The sequence below is a fragment of the Astyanax mexicanus genome, chromosome 3, assembly GCF_023375975.1.
Source record: "Astyanax mexicanus isolate ESR-SI-001 chromosome 3, AstMex3_surface, whole genome shotgun sequence".
Taxonomy (NCBI): Eukaryota; Metazoa; Chordata; class Actinopteri; order Characiformes; family Acestrorhamphidae; genus Astyanax; species Astyanax mexicanus.
Window position 1 is genome coordinate 44,358,635 of NC_064410.1, and position 17,843 is coordinate 44,376,477.

A 17,843-nucleotide genomic window follows, 5' to 3' on the forward strand; every position below is an offset into this window, starting at 1 on the left:
AATGTATGAGAAATGCAACCACAATACAAAATAACAATAATTAGTTTAATAATATAATAATTAGTCTATGAATAAACCATCAGCCATTAAATTAACCTTGATGTTACTAAGTTTTACGCAATACAATCATACACACTCAGCTAATTATTTTTATTTGGTTAATTTGACACTTTAGTTGCATAAGACACACAAACCTGCTTCAGAAATTTTATTTAAATAAAAATGTGAAATTGACTTGCTCATACCTACTAGCTCTAATGTGATAGTGACAAAAAACGACAACAAGCACATATTAACTTTTTTTATTTTAAAACTATTAAAACAAAAACAGAACTAAATAGCAATACTAATTTAGCTTTCACTGAAACAATACTTACCTGAAAATTACAAATTATATGCAAATTATATTAATACATTTATACCATGCCCAGTCATGTTATAAACATAATTTTAACTTTACTTCTCCACCCCAGAATGAATACCAAGGAACTCGCTACTGCTCCGTGAATGAGTCGATTCCTCTGCTCAACCTCTATTTTCACACTGAGGAAGACACTCAACCAGATTTTCGGTTGAAACGGGAGTCACTGGCCATTTTGCTCAGAATGCTCTCTCAGGAACGCCATCATGGGTGGGGACCCACAATTGAAGTGCTGGTATTTCTGTTTTGGCTTGCAAGTGGAGCTTCATATCGGGTGGTGTCCAGGGCGTTCAGCATCCCCAAGACCACTGTCTGCAGAATTGTCCACCGAGTCTCAGAGGAGCTGATGGGCATCTTGAGCAGGGTCATCTGTGTGCCAGCAACTGCAGAAGAGCAGCAAGAAATTGGACAGGGCTTTGAAAGGCTCTCTCAAAATCCTGCCTTGAGAAAAGCAAGGGGAGCTATAGATGGGTGCCACATACGTATTAAAGCCCCGGAGGAGCCAGACACTGGATGCTACCGAAATCGGAAACTTTTTACATCCATCCATCTCCAGGCTGTGTGTGACCACCGGGCCAGATTCCTTGATGTGTACATTGGATTTCCTGGTTCTGTACACGACTCTAGGGTCTTGAAACACAGCCCCCTTTATCGCACTGCGGTCTACCCTCCGACTGGCACTTTCCTGCTGGGAGATGTGGGTTATCCATGTCTTCAGAGGCCCCAGGCTCTCATCACACCATATAAGCGGCCACTGAGGGATGAAAGACAGAGGGTGTTTAACAGGTACCACTCAAAAGCACGTTCTGTGATCGAAAGAGCTTTTGGAATCATGAAGACTCGGTGGCGTTCCATTTTCCTGAAGGCCCTAGAAGTCCACCCCTCTTTTGTGCCAACAGTGGTTGCCTCCTGCGCCATTCTCCACAACATATGCCTGGGTGCTGGAGATGAACTGCCACCTGAAGAAGATTGTCGTGAAGAAGACACAGAGAGTGAAGAGGGTGTCCAAGACACATCAAATGGAAATGCTCTTCGAGAGGAGCTCTGTGCTGAGGTGTTAGCTGGTGTGCCTAGGTCTTAGTTATGTTTTGTAAAAATAAGCTCTTCATAGTTGTCTCAGTTGTCTGAGTATTTATACATGATTATTTATACCATATTTATTCAAATGTTTTATACAAATGTACCCAGTGTTTACTGATCTGTTTAAACATTTCGTTCCTGTTCCCCACATCCTTCTGAATAACTTGTTTACACATAATCTAGCGTTCTTCAACTGTTTACTGAGCAACTGAGAAGCAAGTGTTGTGTTTCTATGTAATATTGCATAAGTTCAAGCAATCTCTATATCTGAATCTCTATATACCAAAGTTAAAACTACAGAGGTAAATGCATTACAATAAAGAAGTGTGCTACACTCATGATAGATTTCATTGTTTACTTTATTTTATCAATAAGTTTTTCAAACAAAGAAAAATATCTCTCTGCCCTTTCCTCAGCTGCCTTCATTCGCTTTTCCTCTCTCTCCTCCTCCTTCCTCATGTCCTCCTCTAAAAGTTCCAGCACACTTCTCTTTCTCCCTGCCTTCCCTGCTTCTGGAGGGGCCACTGCTGGAGATGAACATGGTTCACCATCATGCATTGAGGCAACTAGAACAGGAGGCACAATGGAGTGCCTCCGTCCTAAAGCCTCATCCATGATGGTGAACCACGGCCATGATGCAGCAGTGGCCTCCCCATTTTCAGTGCCACTCCCTGTTGGTGGGCACTTCAGCTCCTAAAACAGATAAGTGGAATGTTTTTCCACAAAGGTGTAGTTGTTTGTCAATTCATTAGTTGCAGTCAAGAAAACTAAACACAAATATAGTTTTTGCTTACTTTGTATTTTTTTTTGAGGTTATCCCACTTTTTTCTGGCCTGCTGAGGGGCCACTTTGCCCTCCAGGCCGATTTTTTGCAGCACAGTCCTGAGGGAGAGGGAGGGAGAGGGAGAGAGAGGGAGAGGGAGGGAGAGGGAGAGAGAGGGAGAGGGAGAGAGAGGGAGAGGGAGGGAGAGGGAGAGAGAGGGAGAGGGAGAGAGAGAGAGAGAGAGAGAGAGAGAGAGAGAGAGAGAGAGAAGATAAGCATACCTGTCAAGTTTTAGCTTTAAAAATAAGGGATATTTTCCTCTTCGTCCCACCAGCCCAACGAAGGTTCAGTATCTCTTACATTTTAAGACAGGTTTACAAAAGATCTAAAATAACCACATGTGAACCGCTTACACACTACAATTAGATTATCAGAATCTGAAATTTAAAAAAAGTTAAGATTTCATGTCTTTTTGGCATAAATGCACTCTTTTATATAATATATTTTTTATTTATGTAATAGATTTAAAATTGAACAAAGGGTGCACAAATTCTGCAAAATGACTGTAGGTGACCTAAAAATAGTATCATGAGCTTTTACTAAAAGGACATAGACCAGATATATTCCATCAGTAAAAAATAGTCCTAAGGGGCCTACACAATTAATAATTTTTAATTAATACTTCTTTCTTTTGATCACTCCACCCCTGATCAGTTCAGTTCATTTCGGTCCTCTCCACATTTCTAGTTAAGCTGAGTCACAAGCTGTAATTTTTTTATTTTAAAAGGTTTAATCTGTGTGTTTTATTTCGGAGACAAGTATTTTTAAGCAGCCATCAGAAAACTCTCATCACAGTTTACATGATTAGCCTACCGTTACCTTTCTTTTAGAAAAATCGCTGAATATCCAGATATGTTTTAACATCAGCAGCTCCGACTAGCTGCCTGAACTCACAGCGACGGGGGGCTTCCCCACGCTGACCCTCCTTTGCAAGCTGATTGGCTGTTTCTCCTAAAAGGCGGGACTTTCTCCTTGAACCGGCTCCACGATTGGTTAAGAGACACAGAGCGGTAAGTGCCCTGTCTCCTCAATAATATTTTTTAATTTAATATAATACGGGAAATTTACGGGAAAATACTAATACGGGAGGACGGCGGGAAAGAGGAGTAAAATACGGTAGTTTCCCGGCCAAAACGGGAGACTTGACAGGTATGGATAAGAGAAGATAAGAGAAGATATAGATAGATCATATATAGATAGATAGATAAGATATAGATAGTAGATAATAAAATATTAGAATGGAACCAGTAAGAAAAAGAGGCCGTTCTGAAGTTTGGGAACACTTTGAACTTTTGCCATCAAATAAGGTAGAAAATTATTATTTAGAAAATATAAACTTTGGAAGAAAACTATGCCTTTTAGACATATGGCATTTTATTAGTTCTGTAAGAGTGTACAATAATTATATATATATATATATATATATATATATATATATATATATATATATATATATATATCCTCATAGTTCAATGTGTGTACTGTCATGGCATACATCCAGTAAAAGTGTTTGCCTTATGACAACATATTTTGAAATAACCAACTGAACCCCAGCACTGTGGAAATTTTTTTATTCCTAAATAAAAACTAAATTACACATGTACATAACCACGTCCATTAAATATGTGCCCCCTGCCCCTTACACAAGCACCTTCACCTTTATGAGCATACATTTCTTTCATCAAATTCTTCCATATCCCCCATGCAGCATATCTACATGAGCCTTGCCTATGGAAAAATAGGCAATGGACTATTGATACATGTAAACATGTTACAAACCCTGCTTGGAAAGATGTGAATAATAGTGAATAATATAATTTTAAAATTTGGTATATTAACAGATTAATAACATGGTGAAGGGGAAAAAAGCAACAATGTGAATGCAATTAGAATTACAAGTGTAGTTTCTCCAGTGTGCCTTATCAAGGTACATTCTAAGTGTATTATATATTAATTAAAAATATATTACAGTTATGTCTTTTAATATAATGCATTAAATTATCCAGACATCAAAGTATTCTTCCATTTCCTTTTTTCAGTTTTTATTTAAACCTCAAATGTCATGTAAATGCACTGGAACAGGTTTAAAAACTGTAAAAAGACAAAAAAAACGCCCCTCGTCCTTTAAATACACAAAGCACTTTCAGGTTTTGCCCACCAGGTGCCGCTGATGTCCACTGTGTTATGAAGCTCCGAGTAATGAACCTTTTTTCGATACAATTAGGAAAAAGGCTTCAGTGCTTCAGAAAGCCTCGGTTTGCCATCACTAAATCCCATGATGCATTTCACCAGCTCAGAGTTCCAGCGCTCAGATTTAAAAACATGGCGGACGGAGCCGGCCTGCCACGGAGTTTCTGTACAAATGTGAGTAATTCCCTCCTGTATTTCCACTCACCGCTGCGTGGGTTTATCAAACTAGCATATTTTAGACTGTTTTAAGTTGTTTTCCATCGTTGTTTTCGCCTGTACTTCATTTAATGTAAGACCTGACCGGCGGAAGCTACCGTTAGCTTATCGCGCTAATTTACCGGGTAAGCTAACACGCATCTAGCCGACTTAGAGAGTACCAAACGCGGCTGCAGCGCTGAGGAAACCCCCGCTAGGAAACAAAGATACCCTGGCCGTCCAGTATAAAAAGTTTTAACTGTTTTAAGTCACTGTTACGTATAACTAAGTGATTTACTGTGTAAATAGTGTAAACGTGTAGAATAACCTGTAATTTAGTGATTTAATGCGTAAACAGTTTAATTGTTAGAGGGAATAACTAGATTTACCTGTAACTGAGTGATTAATTGTGTAAATAGTGGAATTATGAGCGTGTTCTCCATAAACCGCTGTTACTAATTCAGATTTATTTTTTCCACAGGGATGAACGTGGGCCGGGGAAGGTGAACGCTGGTCAGACCGGCTGGAGGCAGCGTTAGCTCCCTTTATGAATATATATTTTTTTCTTTGAATGTAATAAAGTTTTCTCTCTTAACATTATTATTTTTGCTTGCTGTGTTTTATAGTCACTATGCTTATTGTAGTATCACATCTCAACTAGTGGGTATGGGTAAATAAATAAATAAAAAGTTTATGAATCATGTGTTTTATGCAACTAAAAGGTAAAGATAAATTAGCTGACTGTGTATGAATGTACTATTGTGTGAAACGTAGCTTAGTTTGATAATTTAGCTCTGATGGCTCATACAAAATATGTATTATATTATGGTTTCATTACTCATGCATTTCTATGAAGCATCTAATCAAAAATAAATTAAATACATAAATAAAACTGACCATACTCTGAGAATTAAGTGAGGAAAAGTGTAGAATTAAAGTAAATCATGAATATTTAAATATATGTAATATTTGGATGAGTAAAAGAGAAATAGCTGCCGCTGCATTTTGCCACTGATTTATCCCGAGGTAAGTGATCATTAACTTTAGTTATTTATAAACAGCTCACGGGCACAGCGCGCTAGACGTGATGACGTATGCTGACTCCAGAGCGTGTCCCGAACGCGCTGCCTTATAAGATCCCTTATGGGTGAAAATGCTGCCGAACGAGGGAGCTGCCTTTGAAGGCAATGACTACCTAGGCAGCTCCCTTCAGATTGGACCGCAGCTATATTATATTATTAATGATGGGAAGCATCTTTCTTCTATAAGCACTGTGAGAGTAGAGGAACTCAGCCCACCCATTTAAAACCTTAAAATGAACTATTGATTCAATGCTACAACTTCAGCATGAACCGATGCCTATTAGGCAATGAAAAATATAGGTAGTTTTACGGTGGTTTTCCATTTTCAACCATAAAAGATGTACAGCATGTTTATTCAACATTCCTTACTATCAGGGATTTGGGTAGCTCTGCCCTGATAGGAGAAGCTAGGCAAGCTCCAGAACCACTTGGTGTGGTGCAATGGCTAACACCACCACCTGCTGGTGATCTACCATGTGGGAGGCTGGGGTTCAATTCCTGGTCTGGGTGACTAAATGCTGTGCTACACCAATAAGAGTACTTGGGCAAGACTCCTAACACTACATTGACCCACCACTGTAATAGAAAATAACAGTGTAAGTCAGCTAAATACTGTACATGTAATGTAAATCTAAAAGGTCAGATATACATGAAGAAACCCCTCTTTTAGACTAGATGTTCGTTATTCCTGCATAGTTTTTGATGAAGTGAATGAGGGGTAGAGTAAAAAAATTCTATATGTGTTGTCACAGTCTTTTCAGGAACTCTGCTATCACATGCATTGGTCTGGGGTATTCCAAGAAACTGCAAAAGTCTGTTTTGTGAGAATGTGTTTCCTGGCTTGTAGCCAGTGTTCTCCTTCCAGGAGATGAGGGGCATCGTGTTTCAGTGTAAGTGTGTGTGTGTGTGTGTTCCTGCTCTCAGGTGCTGGCCGTGAATAGGTGCTGCTCTCCAGGCTGAGGCGGCCTCAGCACAGGCCGTGGTTGGGTGAGCTGCGGAGGGGGTTAGTTTCCCCTGACTCATGCATAAAATATAGGGCTGAGGTAACAGAAACAGTCCAGAGGAGACTGGAGACACAGCCACGGCCAGTACTGAGCACAGAGAGCTGGATGACAGGATCTTACAGGACCCCGGACGAGGTCCGGCTCGAGCCGTAGGGATGAACTCTTCAGAGGGGGAAAAGTGGGCACATTTAGGCTGAACTTGCTGGATGACTTCCTGCGGACACACTCTGGCGCAAGGCCATGGACCTGCCTCGACGGCTCCATTGGATCCGCAACCAGCCATGGAGGGCCCGAGCACGTCACAGGCAGTTCAACAGTGAGTGTGACGTGTATTTTGTGTGTGTGTGTGTTTTTGTGTGGCTCTGAATAAAATAGGAAGAGCTAAAAAACACCCCATAAAGATCTTTCTCTACTTCCTCTCTATTCATTCTCTTTTATAAAGTGAATAAGGAAGCTGATGGCTCAGGCTCTGGTCATGCTGAGTGCACTCATCGCTCTGTACTGTCTTCAAGAAAACTGGCACTTGTAGATCCCTGTAGCCTGTAGATGGCTCTCCACAGGAGATCACTAGAGTGGTGGTGATAGAGCAGTGTTACATTAGTACTATTGTTGGTGTCGTTGAGTTTGTGAAGCTTATGAATCAGTTTAATGCCGATAGTGTTCATTTCAGGCTGCTGTGATGGCTTCTTTATATGCTACTGAGTGATGACTCACCCACAACAACCTTTTAAAGCAATAGTTTGACCAGAGTTTGATTTGCTTCTTCAGTTTTGCACTTGTGTAATATGGCTTACAACTAATGTGTTATGGAAGCTTATGGGCACCGATTAGCACTGTGAAAACTACAAGACTACAATCATTTTGGAAGATCGCTGGTTTGAATCCTGTTCATGTAGCTTGCCAGCAGCTGCCAGAGTCCTAAGAGAGAACAATTGGCCTTGCTCTCTCTCTGGGTGGGTAGATGGCGCTCTCTTCCCACATCACTCCAAAGAGAATGTCAATCAGCATAATGTTGTGTCTGTGAGCTGATGTATCAGAACCGAGTCGCTGCGCTTTCCTCCGAGTGCGCTGTAATGCTACTCTGCAATGCTGCCTTAGCAGCAGTTTGAAAAGAAGCGGTGGCTGACTTCACATGTATCAGAGGAGGCATGTGCTAGTCTTCACCCTCCTGGTGTTGGGGCATCATTAGTGATGGGGGAGTTCTAATGAGTGAGTTGGGTAATTGGCTTTGTATATTGGGGTGAAAATAGGATAAAAATAGTAATACATTTAAATAAAGACTACATTCATTTTACTTTTTTGGAAGTTAAAGATGGCTACAGTGACCTATGCATAGATATGCGTTTTGTGCCTGCTGCGTAAATGTGGATGTGATTCCTGCCAAAGTGGCTTGTCTGTTTGTACATACAATTCTAGCCAGATGCCATCAGGCATGATCATCACCACCCACTGCACTGCGCACTGTGGAAAGCAATGCCTTCTATGATGTATTCTTGACACACGTGACATTATGGAACAAGGAATGTTATAAATGCCAGCAAAACTTTACACCTTACACACAATATAGCAACCAATGAGTAACCTCACCATACTAACCACACAACATCAGAGATGTATAAAGTACTGCAAATCCATACTTGAGTAAAAATACCAGAGCACTATAAAAACGAATTACCTGAGTAGAAGTTAGTGGTCTTTAAGCTCTACACTTAGTAATCAACAAGTATTGAAAAGTAGAAATAAAAAAAATCGGATTTACTACTCAAGTACCGAAAGTAAAAGTACAGTACTGTGTTATGTAGTTATTAGAGAAAGCAGTCAAAAGTTTGCAGAGCATCTTATAAGATCAGCTTGAACGTTTAATTTGCTCAATGATGAGGATCTTCATCAAACCTAATGACAGCGCAGAGCGTCAACTGCTCTGGCTTTAGTGATAATGTGGGTTTAAAATGATTCCTTACATTTTTATAATTGTAACGAGTAACGATGGAGCACATAAAAAGAAAATGTATTGGAGTAAAAGATTTAACCTTTGGAAAAAATGTAGTAAAGGAAAAGTGAAAGTAGGAGAACAAAATAATAGATATGAATTTTAGTACTTAGGTATTGTAGTAAAGTCGTTCTACTTCGTTATTATACATCTCTGCCTAACATAACAACCAGCTAGCAATACAATAGAAACCACCTGGAATGCTATAGGAACAGCATAGCAGGAAGTGGGAACCATTTATGCTGCACAACCATTGTGCATTTTCTTCAGGAAATGAATTTCCCAAAATCAATTTGAAGTTTACTCTTAAAGAAAGATGTTTATCTATTAAAATCAGCTGTAAGAGTCAGCTGTAATGAGTTGATCAAGGTCACTGTGTTGTTCTGACGATGTTCATGTCACATATTCTGAGACTAGACTATATACAGTAGTTTTTAGGCTGGTGGGATAGTTGGGTGTTACTGATGCAGCTGAAGTATCCTTTTCTATTGCGGAGTAAACAGCACGAGCGTCTGGGATCAGGTGTTGCTCACAATACGACAACTCTCACTGTGTACTGATTGGCTGTCAGCCAGCTCTGCTGATTGGTGATGAGATGAGGTGGCCCAGAATCTGTTCCACAATGTTCTCGCAGCTCTCAGTCAATCCAGGACAGTGGCAGGAATTTATATCCACAACAAGGAGACACGCAGACAGGAAATGCATCTGGGCTGCGCCGACTGCTGTTATATTCTGTTGTGAAATCATTCATGTCCGTGTGCCGATGCCGTTTCTGAGCTGATGGTACTTGTCTGAACCAGTTACACAAGCAGAAACAAGGCCACGGAACATCAATGAACGAGACGGGCTAAAGCAGGACACTGAGAGACCAGCTCATCCTTTAATGACTTAAGTGAGTTTCAGTGCACCGTTCCAGTTATTCAATCAGTCCCTTGCTCTGAGGGGATTCTGTGAAAGTTTAATTGGGATAATATTGGACAAGATCAAGTTTTTTTTTGTGCTCAACAGACTAAATTACTTCTGTTCTCTTCCCAAACAGACTTATCAAATCCTGCTGTAGTCCTGATTTTGTCTCAAAAGTGCCCTAACTTCTTAACTTCAGAGAATGGAGACTAATATTAATGTAGCTAAAACACAACAGAAGCTTATAGCCACCAATTAGCACTATATAAACTGCTTGTAAGTCTGTATATTTACATATATTGGTATCTGTTAAAAAAAACACTTATCTGGTATTGTGGTAACTATTGTGGTGGTGTATCAGCAGTGGGCTGTAATCAGACGCAGAGGCTTATGGGAGACTACACACATTGTGTTAATTGGTTACTGTGGGTTTTGGAGTTAGTTAGTGTTAAAGGAACATAGCCCATCCATCCATCCCTCCATCCATCTTCCACCAATTATCCAACGTCAGGTCGTGCAGGTAGCAGTTCTAGCAGGGAGCCCTAAACTTCCCCGTCCCAGTCTACATCGTCCAACACTGACTGGGGGATGCCTAGACGTTCCCATGCCAAAGGACCACCTAGTCCTAGGTCTGCCCCGTGGTCTTCTCCCAGGTAGACGTGCCAGTAACACCTACTTAGGGAGGCGTCCTGGTGGCATCTTCATCAGATGCCCAAACCACCTCAACTGGCTCAAACGGTTCTCACTGAAGCAGTCCCTCACTGATGACTGTGCTTCTCACCCTATCTCTAAGGGAGACCTCAGCCACCTCTCTGAGGAAACCCATTTGGTTCTTCAATAAAGTGCTGAAAATTAGCACATTATTATTGTATTGTCTCTTCCATTTGGCCACAGTATATAAAAATAAAGTATATGCTTATTTTGTTTGCCCTAAGACTGAATATAATACAATAGAATAAAGCCTATCACGAAACACATCACCTACACGTAAACCACAAAGTTTACAGCATCTCTTCACTGTTGTAAAAGAAAATAAGCCATAGCATTAAGACTACTGACAGGTGAATAAAGTGAAAAACACAAATTGTTCTGGTATTCTGGTTTGAAGTAGCACCTGTTAAGAGGTGGGATATACAATATTAGGCAACAAGTGAACAGTTAGGTCCAGAAGCTGATGATTTGGGAGCAGACAAACAAATAGTCTGAACTACAGTGACTCAACCCAGTTGTGTTGGTTGGAGAACTGGAGAAATTAAAATTTGTCCTCTGAATTTCCCAGATCTCAGTCTGTGAGAATGCCCGGGACATTCTCACAACTTTGACAGGGCTGCTAGTATCTTAGTGTCAAATACCACAGGATGCCTTTAGAGGTCTTGCGGAGTCCATGCCTCAACAGGTCAAAGCTTGTTTTGTTGGCATGAGAAGAAGCTACACAACATCAGACTGGTGGTTTTAATGTTGTGGCTGATGTTTGTATGTCTGGTGACTTTTTATGAGCTTAACTGTTAAGATTTACTGCACAGTCTTAGGCTTATAATTAATGTGAGTCAGAGCTGTGTGGGAATAATAAGAGTTTGTTAAAATATTAAAGCCCTACTTTCAATACACATGTTTTTGTTCTTTAATTGCAAGCTCGCTCTCTCTCTCTCTCTCTCTCCCTCATCTTTCCAATAGTGTGTGGCATAACGGTCAGGGTTTGGCACCGGACACACACTCCCCTGTGAAATGAATCAAGAGTCAGTATTAACTAGGACATGAGATGCTGATTTGGCCTTAGTTCTAAATCTCTCTTCACTGCCATGTCAGACTGGGTAACAGTTCTGCCTGCCTGCGTTTTCACCATCCACAGACAGAGAGAGAGAGAGAGAAAAGAGAGACAAAAGGGGGGAAGAGAGAGAGAGCAAGAATCCGTTTTCACATGTGACACAAAAGATTTAACTGTAGCTCATCATCTCAATGCAGTTTTAAATAGCCAGTGACAGCAGCGGCTCAGAAGCTCCCGACATGGCTAATTAATGACCGCAGTGTTTTAGTTTCACAGCCCAGGCGAAAAATCTCACCCTTTAAACCCTCTTCACAACTAACCCCCATCTGCTGATCAGAGAATGTTCAGCATGTATCGACACCCTCAGCTGAATGCCTCACGTGTTTAAAGCCAAAACAGTTGCTTTCACTTGCTTACCATATGTTTCTCATTCCACCAGCTCATGTTTTATGCATCATAAGGATGGTCAGCTCTATTAATTTTAGATGCAGTGGGCAAAGGGTGGATTTGGACCATCTTTTAAGACGGGATGGTGGCCATAATGGGTTTAAAGTTCACATATCTGGTACATTGTTTGCAGTTTTGTATAGATCTAGCATATGAATTACTTATTTTACTTTACAGTTTATTAGATTAGATATACTGCAAATAATTGTACAATTGTAGTGTATTACAAATAATTTAGTCTTCTTACTTTCTGTACTATTTTGATAGTTTTGCAAGAATAGAGAATGCTGATATTACTTTTATGATGTGCTCATAAAAAAAACAAGCTCTGCTTTTCTTGGCCGGATTACATCATAGATATGGTCAAAGCCTCTCTCTGTCTAACTTAGGTTAGCTGCTCCAGAGGACTGGTGTGAGCTTCCTAGATAGTGAGCAGACAGCTCTGAGAAAAATAAGAGACCAATTAAAAATGATGAATCTCTTTGATTTTACCAAATTGAAAACCTCTGGAATATAATCAAGAGGAAGATGTATGATCAAAAGCCATTAAACTAAACTGAACTGCTTAAAGTTATCCAAAAGAAGTGTGTAAGACTGGTGGAGGAAAACATGCCAAGATACATGAAAACAGTGACTAAAAACCAGGGTTATTCCACCAAATATTGATTTCTGAACTCTTAAACCTTTATGAATATGAACTTGCATTCTTCGCATTAATTGAGGTCTGAAAGCTCTGCATCTTTTTTTGTTATTTCAGCCATTTGTCATTTTCTGCAAATAAATGCTCTAAATGACAATATTTTAAGTTGGAATTTGGGAGAAATGTTGTCTGTAGTTTGTTGTTTATTTTTCTCATGTTGTTTATTTTTCTCAAATATATACCTATAAATAGCAAAATCAGAGAAACTGATTCAGAAACTGAAGTGTTCTCTTAATTTTTTTTCCAGAGCTGTATATTGGTCCACTGGCTTGATAAGTCCACCTAGTCTGTTCAGGCAGTTCAGCTGCATGAGATAACAATAGCAGTGCTTGCTAAGTTTGGTCTAGCTATAACTTCTATCTCTTTTAGGCAGTCTAGAGACATCTGTGCTCCGGATAACCACAGTGGAGCTTGGGATTCTCAATCTAGTTGGAGTGTTTATGCTTTTTAGGCTGTCCAGAGGCACCTGTGTGCAAAATAACCATAGCAATGATAGCCTTGTTTGGCATAGCATTAGCTTTTAGCCTTGTCTGGTGCTCCAGAGGTGTCTGTGCAGCAGATAACTGCAGCAGTGCTTGCCTCAAGTTGGCCTCGAGTTTCAGCCTTTTCAGGAGATCCAGGATCATTTCACTAATCAAAATGATGCTTGCCTGAACTTGCTTAGCATTAGCCTTTATCCTTTTGCAGGAGATCCAGGAGCATAGTTTTACTAATCATAGCGATGTACTTGATAACCACATTGATGCTTGCTACTGTTGGCCTAACATTAGTTTGTAGTCTTTTCAGGCACTCCAAGGGCATCTGTGCACCAGATAACCACAGTAATACTTGCTGTGGTCAACCTACCTGCAACTTTTAGCTATTTCTGACTGTCCAAATGCATTTGTGCACCAGATAACCACAGTGATGATTGCTGTGGTCAACCTACCTGCAACTTTTAGCTATTTCTGACTGTCCAAATGCATTTGTGCACCAGATAACCACAGTGATGATTGCTGTGGTCAACCTATCTGCAACCTTAGTTATTTCTGATGGTCCAAAAGATGTCTGTGCACCGGATAACCACAGTGATGCTTGCCGTGATCAACCTACCTGCAACTCTTAGCCATTTCTGATGGTGCAGAGGCAAATGTGCACCCGATTACTGCAATGATGCTTGCTGTGGTTAGCCTAGCTGTAGCTTTTAGACTTTTCAGGTGCATCAAAGGCATCTATGCACAAGATAACCACAGTAATGTTTGCTGTGGTCAGCCTAGCTGTAGCTTTTAGACTTTTCAGGCACTTCTGACGCATCTGTGCACTGGGTAACTGCAGCAGAGCTTGCTATGATTGCCCTAATGATGTTTTTTGCCTCGTCATAAACTCTTTTGAGTGGGCAACAAAAGCTGTGCTTACTACACTTGCCCAAGTGTTAGCTTTTAGCCTTTTCAGGTGCTCCTCTTAGCCTTCCTCCCATTTTTTATTGAAGTAGCCATTGCATTGAACCTCAAAAGGCTGGATTTTACTTTGAATTAAAAGAATAGTTAACTATTAGTTATCTAAGCGATGATATTATACTTTTCCATTATAAAACACCTTAAAATAAGCTAGCACCAGGCTAACATTTTACAGTTCTGGAAAAAAAATAAGAGACCACTTCACTTTCTGAGTAAAATATGTTTGAGTAAAATAAACATTATTGTTTTATTCTATAAACTACACACAACATTTCTCCCAAATTCCAACTAAAAAGAGTCATTTAGAGCATTTATTTGCAGAAAATGAGAAATGGCTGAAATAACAAAAAAGATGCAAAGCTTTCAGACCTTAAATAATGCAAGGAAAACAAGTTCATATGCATATGCAGGTTTTAAGAAATCAATATTTGGTGGAATAACTCTGGTTTTAATCACAGTTTTCATGCATCTTGGGATGTTTTCCACCACCAGTCATACAAACTGCTTTTGAATAACTTTATGCCACTCCTGATGCAACAATTCAAGTACTTCAGCTTGGTTTGATGGCTTGTGATCATCCACCTTCCTCTTAATTATATCCCAGAGGTTTTCAATTTGGTAAAATTGAAGAAACTCATCATTTTTAAGTGGTCTATTATTTTTTTCTCCAGAGCTCTATATTTTCTCTTGAGAAGTTTTGAACTGAAAAAAATATATATTAAATAAGATGTAAAATATATATGTCCTGTGGTGGTGCTTTTCCAAAACAGTAGTGTCATTAAATATACCTAATTACCTGACAGCTCAGTGTGTAGTGAATGATGGAGTACACAGTGGGATGTGCTCCTGTTCATACATACAGTTCATCATTTGAATAGGGGCTGATCCCATCATGCAGCTGCTGTTCAGACACAAAGGCTTTGTGTCTTTGTGTCTAAGAAAAGGCTGGGGGCATTCTGTGGGCTACAGCTAAGCACAATATAAATTGAATTCCAAGCTTGTATTAAAAGTGATTGTTCAGAACGCCACACTCATGCACACACACACACACACAAGTATACACACAGACATGCACACTCGCAGCTCCCTTCCAAAACGGCCACGAGCGCTTGGGGGCTTATTTAATTTCAAAGCCTTCTTTCATCTTTCTGATGAGTGGATCTGGGCTGTCTCCCTCACAGATGTAGTGGAGACGTGTTTTTACCAGCCAAACAAAAGGCAGAGCCATGCAGGGGGGTCCGCCTTGATCCTCCCTACATGACGGAGGAGCTTTGAGGAGGAGCTTTTGAGCGATAGACGAGGTCCAAAAAAAAAAAAAAAAAAAAAAAACAACTCCCAACTGTACCGTGGTCTGAGCCCTGTCTGCAGCCTGTCCCGTCTGCCCTCACCAGCCAGGCTCACCCGGGGCTTCATCCGCCTTTGAAGAAGAGAGCAGGAGGTGGGTGAAGAACTGATTAGGAATAAGGAAGAGGCTTATGAAACATCAGGAGTCAGTCTGGCACTGAGAGCCACTGACTGATAGAAGATAAGAATGGATAGCTTCACTCTGTGGTGTCAGAAAGTGTACCCAGACATGAGCTTTGAACTTCACTTTCCTTCCAAGAACAAGCCTGGGAGATAAAGGTGTTGCCTGTATCGATCGCAGAGCACAGACACCATGAGGTGCTTTGGTAGGCTTTCAGCCCTCCAGCAAGGTTCACCTCAAAGACCAGTCTGATTGGAGAGATTTGCTCGCCATTGATTTTCTAGGTTGACCCCTGAGTCACTTTAAAAGGCTTCCATTAGTACTGAATTAGAGTGGGCTGATCACTACACACATTTTTACCATGTCCATTCTTCCATATTTTAGCTCTGGTAGTGAAGGGCTTGGTGATGAACCTCCTGAAACCTTAGGCTTATTAATAAGTTATGAAGTCACTTCACTCCCTGCTAGTGATCATGATTGGCTACAGCTGGAACATTCTCTGAAAAAGTAACCAGCTAGGCTAACTTAGCTTTAGCATTAGGTTTTTACCAAGTTGTTTACCAAGAGTCTGACTGCCTTACTCTATGTAAATTTCACTAAATTGTGACTTGAGCAGGCACATCTATAAATACAATAGCAATACTGAGGTATATTTATGACTTGAAAAGCACTGTTAAAGTAAATGAAATGAAATGAAATTGCACTGCTGAGGTAAATGTATTGTGCTCTGTTGGTTCATCTGATAGGATATTAAAATTGTTAACTGTTAAATATATTTTTAATTTATTTAAAAACACAAGACAAAAATACATTGAAAAGAAATGAAAACCATGAATGAAAAATACAGTATGTACTGTGTATTCTGCATTTGCTTTCCTGTTTGTTTTTTCATTTCGGTTCATCTGTAATAAAATTAATTGACAAAATCAATAAACTACCCAAGACACAGTACAATAGGAACGTTTATGGGGGCATACTTCTTTAAGCCTTTTCCAAGTTCCTCTATTCATACATAAGTTGTAGCAAATGGGAATGCAAATTAAATGATGTATAACCACTTTGCCAAAGTCTGGAATATGAGCCAAACTGTAATATGGCTCCTTAAACCTCTATATTGCACAAAGTGAATTAAATAAGTGGAGAAGATAAAGAACTTTTAGAATTCTTCATCATTACCTCAAAATATCAGGTAGACAGTTGAACCTTGGACACAGGAGAATGACCCTCTGATTGAACAAATAAACTCTGGAGGTCAACCCAGAATTAAATCTCGTTGACAGCTACCAAAAGTGCAACTTTGGTAAATATGACAGTTAGTTGAATAGACGGACCAACCAAAAGGCATGAAATAGCAGCATGTAAATATACATATGATCATGAAGTGTTACCCCAGGGGATGGCTTGGGAATGCCCACACGTCTATGAGTTATGAGGTGTTATCTTATGAATGAGTTGGTCTGTTCTGGTCAGCATGTTCATAGCAATTTGACTTATGAATTATTGGAGTTCAAGTAGGGCCTGATAGTGTGTTCCAGATGAATTGGACATTCTATTTCTGAAGACGTGCGAACATTGAAACATTGCTTGAATACATCATAGACATACCTGTCAAGTCTCCCATTATGGCCGGGAAACTACCGTTTTTTACTCCTCTTTCCCACCGTTCCCCCGTATTAGTATTTTCCCGTAAATTTCCCGTATTATATTAAAATTTAAAAAACGTTATTATTGAGGAGACAGGGCTCTGACCGCGCTGTGTCTCTTAACCAATCGCGGTGCCGGTTCAAGGAGAAAGTCCCGCCTTATCTTAACTAGAAATGTGGAGAGGATCGAAATTAAGTGAACTGACCAGGGGTGGAGTGATCAAAAGAAAGAAGTATTAATTAAAGATTATTAATTGTGTAGGCCACTTAGGACAAATTTTTACTGATGGAACATATCTGGTCCATGTCCTTTTAGTAAAAGCTCATGATACTATTTTTAGGTCACCAACAGTCATTTTGCAGAATTTGTGCACCCTTTGTTCAATTTTAAATCCATTAAATAAATAAAAAATATATCACATATAAAAAAGTGCATTTATTACAAAAAAGACATGAAATCTTAACTTTTTTATATATCTAGAAAATGGTTTTTCATTTGGCTGTTTTAAAATAATGACATATGTAGGAATGTCCACAACATTTCAGTGTCAACAAAGGTAGACCTATCAGATTCTGATAATCTAATTGTAGTCTGTAAGTGGTTCACATGTGGTTATTTTATAATAACCACATTATAACTTGACAGGTATGATCATAGACGACATTACTACCCACAGTGGACAGTGCAGTGGGTGGTAA

The 17,843-nt window shown here is 39.8% G+C and overlaps 1 protein-coding gene and 2 long non-coding RNA genes across 3 annotated transcripts in view; 2 read left to right on the forward strand and 1 right to left on the reverse strand.

The window, feature by feature from the left end:
* Window positions 1-1,842: 1,842 nt before the first annotated feature.
* LOC125799239 (uncharacterized) lies at window positions 1,843-2,392 on the reverse strand. Its single transcript, XR_007438071.1, has 2 exons — window positions 2,296-2,392; window positions 1,843-2,194 (listed from the first exon to the last, which is right to left on the reverse strand). It is a non-coding gene; the product is annotated as an uncharacterized LOC125799239 (long non-coding RNA).
* A 2,220-nt stretch (window positions 2,393-4,612) lies between these two features.
* Window positions 4,613-5,309, forward strand: LOC125799411 (uncharacterized). The gene is made up of 2 exons (XR_007438307.1): window positions 4,613-4,688; window positions 5,191-5,309. It is a non-coding gene; the product is annotated as an uncharacterized LOC125799411 (long non-coding RNA).
* Window positions 5,310-6,923: 1,614 nt separating this feature from the next.
* ripor2 (RHO family interacting cell polarization regulator 2) overlaps window positions 6,924-17,843 on the forward strand; it is a 109,454-nt gene continuing 98,534 nt past the window's right edge. Inside the window, exon 1 of the mRNA XM_049475362.1 lies at window positions 6,924-7,111. Coding sequence (XP_049331319.1) covers window positions 7,036-7,111 — 76 coding nt within the window. The 5' untranslated portion in view covers window positions 6,924-7,035. The remainder of the gene's footprint in view (window positions 7,112-17,843) is intronic.